Consider the following 7,847-nt stretch of genomic DNA (forward strand, 5'->3'; position numbering starts at 1 on the left):
TTTACCATGAACACCCTTTAGTACCTGCTGTCTTAATGTTTAGTTTTTCTCTCACTGTAAACTTTGTACTGTTATTCAGACAGGGTCTCACTCTGTAGCCTTGGCTAGTCTGGAATTCAATGTGTCACCAAGGCTCACCTGGAACTTGTGGCATTTCCGCCTCCCAAGAGCTGAGATTACAGGTGTGAACAGGCACAACCAGCTGTAAACTTATTTAAGCACTTGGCATAGCTTGCGTGTCTTTTTCTAAAGATATGAAACACTTGTTCAGTGAGTGACATAAAGAAATAGGCATTGATGAATTATAAGCTGATCATTCTAATAATTTAATCCTTGTCTGTTGGCTCCAGTGTTAGGGACATTGAGGTCTACTTCCGGCTATGGTACCATTCTTGTCTTGTGTGATGTTAAAAATCCACATGCTGCTGGGCGGTGGTGGTGCACGCCTTTAATCCCAGCACTTGGGAGGCAGAGGCAGGCGGATTTCTGTGAGTTTGAGGCCAACTTGGTCTACAAAGCGAGTTCTAGGAAAGGCACAAAGCTACACAGAGAAACCCTGTCTCGAAAAAACAAAAAACAAAAAACAAAAACAAAAACAAACAGAAAAACCCCACATGCTAACTGGCTGATATCTTCACTTAATAAAGAAGTCATCAATAGTGAATAATTAATTCATTATAAATAATAAATAATGAAGTAAGGTTAATAACACAACAATGAGCTGTCAATCACGACTCCATCCCTGGGTAAAATATTAAATTTCTTAGGAACATAATATCCAGGAAGGACTTTGTTAGTTTGCAGAAGTAAGTTTATTAGAGCGCAGGAGCCAATACCTCACTTCTCCTTTTTAAAGAATGTACTAATAAGAAAATAAGAGGATGCAGGAAATGGGCTGGTCAGCTGATGCTGGACAGCAGGTTTTCTCGGGAATGAGCCAGCGCGATGGTCAGGCTGGTGTGGCTCTTCACTCGCTCCCCCACTCCACTGTTTCCTATGACAGATGCTTCTGCTGATCTGGAAACTGCTTATTTTATTCTCACTTCAGAAATGTTGCTGACTTGGGAGGAGACAACTTTGCCATCTACCACTTCCTCTATGATGGTCTTCGTCACTCTTGTCTTGCTGGGATCTGAAAATCACGGGACCAAGAGGTCAGTCTGAAAACAGTCACTGAGGCTCAGAGCAGGTGAAAGTCTGTGCTTGCTGACTATGCTCTCTGCTTAAGATACTGTCAGCAGCTGTGCACATTTTAACATTTATTTTTAAAGTGCATGTGTGCGTACATGTGTGTGTGTGTGTGTGTGTGTGTGTGTGTGTGTGTGTGTGTGTGTTTGAGGTAACATGCATTTATGTGTGTATATGTGGAAGTCAGAGGACATCAGCTATGGTTTCCCAGGCAACATCCACCTCCTTTTTTTTGATTCAGAGTCTCTCACTAGCCTGGAACTTGCCAAATGGTCTGGCCAGTGAGAAAGCTCCAGCAATCTACCTGTCTTTACCCTTCCCCAGCCTTAGAATTATAAGTCCATTAAGTCTGTGACACCATGTCTGGCTGGTTTTGTTTGTTTGTTTTTGTTTTTGTTTTTGTTTTTTTTGTATTTTCCCCATGGGTTCTGGGGTTGAACTCTGGTCCTTATATTTGGAAGAACTTCTGACTGAGCTGTTTCCCCAGCCCAACATTAAAAAGATACAACATGTAAAGTATGCTTTTCATGGTAAAATACTCTTCAGTGACAATCCATTATAAAACACTTTTAGATGGCAACATTGTCATCAACATTAAGAAAATGTCTACCTTTTCCTTGGCCAGAACAGCTCCCGGATCTCGAGTCACTCAATACCACATGGCTGGATACTAAGTTTCGATAATCACATCCTCTGGAGGAAAGAAGAAAGAATGCCATTTTCCTTTGTAGTCTGCTAAGGTGGGAGAAGTTCTCCAGCTCCTAGAGGTCTCAGGGTGCAGCTTTGGGTGTATCTGTTACCTTACCACTTTATAAGTCCATGCCCGGCCCCTCCCCCACTCCCTCTTTGATTTCACAAGCCCACCTCATGCATCTCAACGGCTTTCACTCACCCTCCCTCTCCATTGAGTAGGCGCCGATAGGTCTCGATCTCCTCCTCCAGGCGTGTCTTGATGTTCAGCAGGCATTCATACTCTGCATTCTGGCATTGTGTCTCACCCCGAATCTGGCTGAGCTGCTCCTCCACATTGCTAATCTGTGTCTGGATGCCAGACAGCTGAGCCATGTAGCCAGCTTCTGTGTCAGCCAGGGTCCCTTCCAGAGAGCACTTCTAAGATAAAGAGGAAATAAACATTCATGTTGAAAATAAGTCAGTGGATGAGTTGGAAAAACATCTGATTTTGTATGTGTAGTATGCGTTCATCTGCTATGGGTACAATCTATATTGTCATTGTTCTTTAACTTTCCTTGGCACGACTCAACTCAAATCTTTAATGGAAATAGAGTTGTCCTGTGTGTGCATGTGTACATGTGTCTGTGGAGCCAGACGTTGACATGTGTATCTTCCTCTGTTGCCCTAGACACTTCAAGACAGGGCCTCTCATGGCAACTGGAGTTCACCAATTTGGCTAGATTAGTTGGGGATCCATCTGTTTTCATGCACCCCACATCCCCAAATTTTCACATGGGTGCTGGGGATTTGAACTCTGGTCCTCACGCTTGCACAGCAGATATTTTCCCTATAGAGCCATCTCCCCAGCCCCAGAGAGCAGCAGCATGCTTGACTCTTTATGCTCTCTAGCAGACAAAACAGTTTTCCTTTTTCTGTGTTTATGGGCTTAGTGATCATTTTGGCAAAGAAGGACAACTCATCTGCTTAACTCTTTGTTGGAGAGTGAAAAACTAATAAACAACTGTCGGGCCGTACCAGGGCCAGCTGGGATTGAAGCTCAATTTCCAAGGCTTGCATGGTGCGCCTCAGTTCGGTTATCTCGTTCTTGGCAGAGTTGGCCGCGCCAGCGTCCGTAGAGATTTGGGCTTGCAGGGATGCACTCTAAATGGAAATCACGCAAAGTTGTCATAGGCTGCGGCAGCAGAGGTGGTGGCCTAAGCAGGGCTGCAGATGGAGGTTCTCAGTACAGCACCATACCCTCTCGTTGAACTGTTTCTCCGCTTCCTGGCGGTTCTGCTCAGCCAGCGCCTCATATTGCGCCCTCATGTCATTCAGTAGTTTGGTCAGGTCGGTTCCTGGGGCAGCATTTATTTCTACTGTCACATCTCCTCCAGAGCTTCCTTGTGTGCACTTCATTTCCTAGCATAGAGGGATTAAAAGAGGCGCCACAGTGGTGCCAGTGCAAGCTGCCACTTTCTAAAGCATGTGTCACTGGAGACATTTGAAACTGTGACACCCCGGGGGAACTTCGAGATGCAACATGCTCTCTGGCCGTTGGCTGTGTGGGGAGTTCATTTAGTAAAGCCGAGTTTACTTTTGTAGACTAGAGATCATGGAAAATATGGACGGCAGAGCTGCTCACACACGAGGAGCCCATTCCTACCTCCTCATGGTTCTTCCTCAGGATGACCAGCTCCTCTGTGAGACTCTCGATCTGCATCTCTAAGTCAGAGCGATTCATGGTAAGGTCATCCAGCACTTTCCTCAGGCCATTGATGTCGGCCTCCACAGACCCCCGGAGGTACAATTCATGTTCATACCTGGAAGGGGTGCAGGAAGGCAGGTGAGGGGACTCATCTCAAAGTACCGCTCGCTCTTCCTTCCTCCCTCCCTCCCTCCCTCCCTCCCTTCCTTTCCTTCCTTCTTTCCTTTCTTTTTCTTTCTTTCTTTCTTTCTTTCTTTCTTTCTTTCTTTCTTTCTTTCTCTTTCTTCCTCCCTCCCTTCCTTTCCTTCCTTCTTTCTTTCTTTTTCTTTTCTTTTCTTTCTTTCTTTTTTTTTTCCCCCCGAGACAGGGTTTCTCTGTGTAGTTTTGGTGCCTGTCCTGGATCTCACTCTGTAGATCAGGCTGGCCTCGAACTCACAGAGATCCTCTTGGCTCTGCTTCCCGAGTGCTGGGATTAAAGGTGTGTGTGCCACTCCCCCCCCCCCAGCCTCTATGTTTTTTAAATTTATTTTTACTGTATGTTCACTGGTGTTTTGCCTGCATGTATGTTTGTGTGAGGGTGTTAAAAGCCCTGGAACTGGAGTTACAGGCAGGTGTTAGCAATGGATACTGGGAATTGAACTCAGGACCTCTGGAAGAGCAGCCAGTGCTCTTAACCGCTGAGCCATCTCTCCAGCCCCAGAATACCTCTCTTTCATACTCCTGGAAAAAGTTTTGATCTTGGAGCACTGTTTTTCATTTTTCTCTCTGTGTGTAACCCAGGCCCTTGGCCTTTGCGGGGAAATTCTCTACATTTCCAGCCACCCCCAAACTATTTTGATAAATAAAATTGGCTGAGGGTTTTTTTTTTTATAGAGTTTTTAAATCTCATAAAGAAAAATAATTTCTAATATTAATTCTAGCCATGTACAATGTTTTCCTAAGAGCTGTCAGTCTTAGTTCCCTCCCTCCCTCCCACTCTGTTTTACTTTCTCTTCCCTTTCCTTCCTTTTTTTCCAACAGTGGTCTCTAAAATTTGCTCCTGCCGGGCGGTAGTGGCACACGCCTTTAATCCCAGCACTCGGGAGGCAGAGCCAGGCGGATCTCTGTGAGTTCCAGGAAAGGCGCAAAGCTACACAGAGAAACCCTGTCTCGGAAAAAAAAATGCTCCTGTGAGCCATGCGTGGGAGTTCACTCTTGTAACAGCAGTCTAGAGCTACAGGCAGAAAGGTGAAGAGTTCAAGGCCAGCCTCAGTTCCATAGTGGGTTTGACTACAGTCTGGGCTACACAAGCCTCTGTCTAAAAACAAACAAAACAAAACAAAACAAAACAAAACAAAACAAAAAACAACAAAACCACCAACACCCCTCCAAACCAAACAAATAGTAAAACAATAAAAGAAAACCATCCACATTCACCCCTGGTCTACTTCTGAATTTAGGTCGTGATCCTCCAAAGGGCTTTTTCCCTCAGCAGTTGGGCTGTTTCAGTCCCTAAGGTATATGTTTTCAAGGATTTCGTGTGTCTTACTTCATCCTGAAGTCATCCGCAGCCAGTCTAGCATTGTCGATCTGCAGAGCCATCCTGGCATTTTCAATGGTGGCTGCAATGATCTAGGAAAGAGGGAAGATCGAATCCTAGCTGATTTTTCTTTTTTTCTTTCTTTCTTTCTTTTTTTTTTTTTGACACCTACCCATGAGGGTAGACCTCTCCTATGTCATTAACTCTTAAAGGGGGGTTGGCCTGCAGACTTACTTAGCCGTGGCACCTGTACACTTAAACACTACGTTTCTCTGCAACTGGAAACAGCTTCCACAGCTATTAGGGTAGACAAAGGACACTGCTTTATGGAATGCTGTCCTCTGCCTATTTCTGCTGTTTGGAAGATCAGTCACTTCCTCACCAATTGAAGAAACTAATGTGAACACATAATTTCATTTAAAAACATACGACTCATACATGTATGGCTGAAATTTTCTGTTTATTATGCAACATTTCACCAGATTCTATAGGAAGAATAGTCCTAATGATGAATCCAGAAGGACACAAAAATGCACAAACCTGTCAGAATGAGTCATGAAGTAATTAGGTCACACTAATTATCCATGAGTACAAGCACTCTAATATACCTGTCAGTTGGCTATCCATCATTGTATTAATTTGATACTCAAATTTGAGATTCAGACAGAATACTGTGATTGTATCTCATATGCAGAGTTGCCATAATTAAGATACAGGAGGATCCATTTTGCACACATGAATAATTCCTTGACTTAACATTTCATTACTGAGCCCTTGAGATGGCTCAGCAGGTGAGGACTCTTGTTGCTATGTCTGAGCTGAGTTTGAGCCCCAGGACTCCACGGTAGGAGGAGAACCAGCTCCCATGAGTTGTCCCCTGACTTCCACACTTGTGCCATGGCATGCATGCATGTCCCCCCTGGACCTCCCCTACACACAGGCGAACACACATACACACACAAACAAGTGTGAAAAGAAATTCATCATAGTATACGATCTGAATAAAAGTGAAAGACAGTCAGTCCATAAGCGCAGCTGCGGAGTCCCACCTGGTTCTTCAGATCTTCCATGACTGGCCAGTATCTGCTGTAGTCTCTCCCAGCTTCCCCTTTTCCAGACCCATGCTTGCCATACCACTCCTTGATCTTTGTCTCCAGGTCGGTGTTGGCCTCCTCCAGGGCTCGCACCTTGTTCAGGTAGCTGGCCAGACGGTCATTGAGGTTCTGCATGGTTTGCTTTTCACTTCCAGAGAGAAGGCCCCCATCACTGCCACCTCCCATACTACCTCCATAGCTAGAGAAGCCTCCATTAGAACCCCCACAAAAGCCAGAGCCCTTACCAAAGCCAGAACCCCCACCAAAGCCAGAACCCCCACAAAAGCCAGAACCTCCCCCAAAGCCAGAACCCCCACCAAAGCCAGAGCCCCCACCAAAGCCAGAACCTCCCCCAAAGCCAGAACCCCCACCAAAGCCAGAACCTCCCCCAAAGCCAGAACACCCACCAAGGCCAGAGCCCCCGCTAAATCCAGAACTTCCACCAAAGCCAGAGACTGCTCCAAACCCACCCTTTACCACGCAGCTACCAAAGCCCCCTTCAGTGACACTTCCGAAGCCACCCTTAGAGCTTCCGCCCAGCCCACACCTGCCGTGGCTTCCCTGGAAGCCCCAGGAAGAACCTCCCCCCAGCCCACAGCTGCTTCCACTGCTGAAGGTGTTTCCACCTGAGCACACCCTGCTGCCTGTGGCCCCCGAGGAAGCGGAGGCTCGGGAGGAGCAGGACCCTCTCTGAGATGAGCAAAACATGATGCTCCTTCCAGTACTGAGCTGTCTCTCGAGACTGGGAAAGATGGAGTAAATGGCCTGTCCTAGTCTGCCCCTTGGCCCTCATATACACACCAGGAGGGCGTTCCTTCTCTCTGTCATTTCCTAACCCCTGTTACAGTTTTATTAATCCCTAATTGGATAATTTATTTTTCATGAACCTACCCTACTGGCTCTTTTTATGAGGCTGGGTCAGACATTAGAAAAAATAAGGTGGAGCCAATATCTTTTTTTTTTTTTTTTCTTTTCGGAATTACTGTTTTAATCTTTGAGAGGTTTTGATGACTGGTAATTCCTTCAGAAAATATAATTCCATTCAATTTGCTTCATGATTTCCCAACATCAGAGTGTATCCCAGGTTATTGAATGTAATTAAAACCCTCTGTGTGATGAGAGAGAACATTTCTCAACATGTAGCTTTTTGTTTGTATTGTTATCAAAGTCAAAATTAGCGTTAGCATCAGAATTGATTTTGCATTTAATGAAGCTCTCCCCTCTTTGATTTGGTTATTTCTTTCTTGGTAATTTAAGATGAACTGATGCATTTTCCTTTTTTTTCCACAGTTGATACGAAAAGTTAGTCATATATTTTCCTGTGAGTATTGTTGGACATGCTCATTCAGGCAGATACTGACTAAAAATGACCCGACAAGACTTCTTATTGTTCTAGCATGACCAGGGTGAGGATGCAAATGCCTCATCCACACCTAAGATTCAGCTCTGGTCCTCTTGCCCCACTTCCCACCTTGAGATAAGGTCTGGTATAGTCTAGACAGCGGAAGAGACACTTGCATCTCTGATCCTCCTGCCTCTACCTCCTGTGGTCTGTGATTATAGGTATGTGTAACCACACTTTGTTTTGTACTGGGCTGGGGACGGAACCTGGGACTTTGTGGTCTCTAGGCAAGCACACTATCAGCTGAGAGATACCACCAGCTCTCTC

General features: G+C 45.3%; 1 protein-coding gene across 2 annotated transcripts; it reads right to left on the reverse strand.

Moving 5' to 3' along the window:
• Positions 1 to 882: 882 nt before the first annotated feature.
• Positions 883 to 6,886, reverse strand: Krt24 (keratin 24). Of its 2 annotated transcripts, none has more exons than XM_036197168.1 (9): positions 6,616 to 6,886; positions 6,134 to 6,471; positions 5,094 to 5,176; positions 3,524 to 3,680; positions 3,118 to 3,279; positions 2,896 to 3,021; positions 2,081 to 2,298; positions 1,799 to 1,881; positions 883 to 1,132 (listed from the first exon to the last, which is right to left on the reverse strand). In XM_036197168.1, exons 1-9 carry the CDS (start codon positions 6,884 to 6,886, stop codon positions 1,029 to 1,031), a joined length of 1,542 nt encoding a protein of 513 aa, XP_036053061.1. In that variant the 3' UTR covers positions 883 to 1,028. The 2 variants fall into 2 exon arrangements, with proteins under 2 accessions (XP_036053061.1, XP_036053062.1); XM_036197169.1 differs by having other exon boundaries at positions 6,134 to 6,387; positions 6,586 to 6,886.
• Between the last annotated feature and the right edge of the window lie 961 nt (positions 6,887 to 7,847).

Source organism: Onychomys torridus, chromosome 8, assembly GCF_903995425.1.
Source record: "Onychomys torridus chromosome 8, mOncTor1.1, whole genome shotgun sequence".
Lineage (NCBI taxonomy): Eukaryota > Metazoa > Chordata > Mammalia > Rodentia > Cricetidae > Onychomys > Onychomys torridus.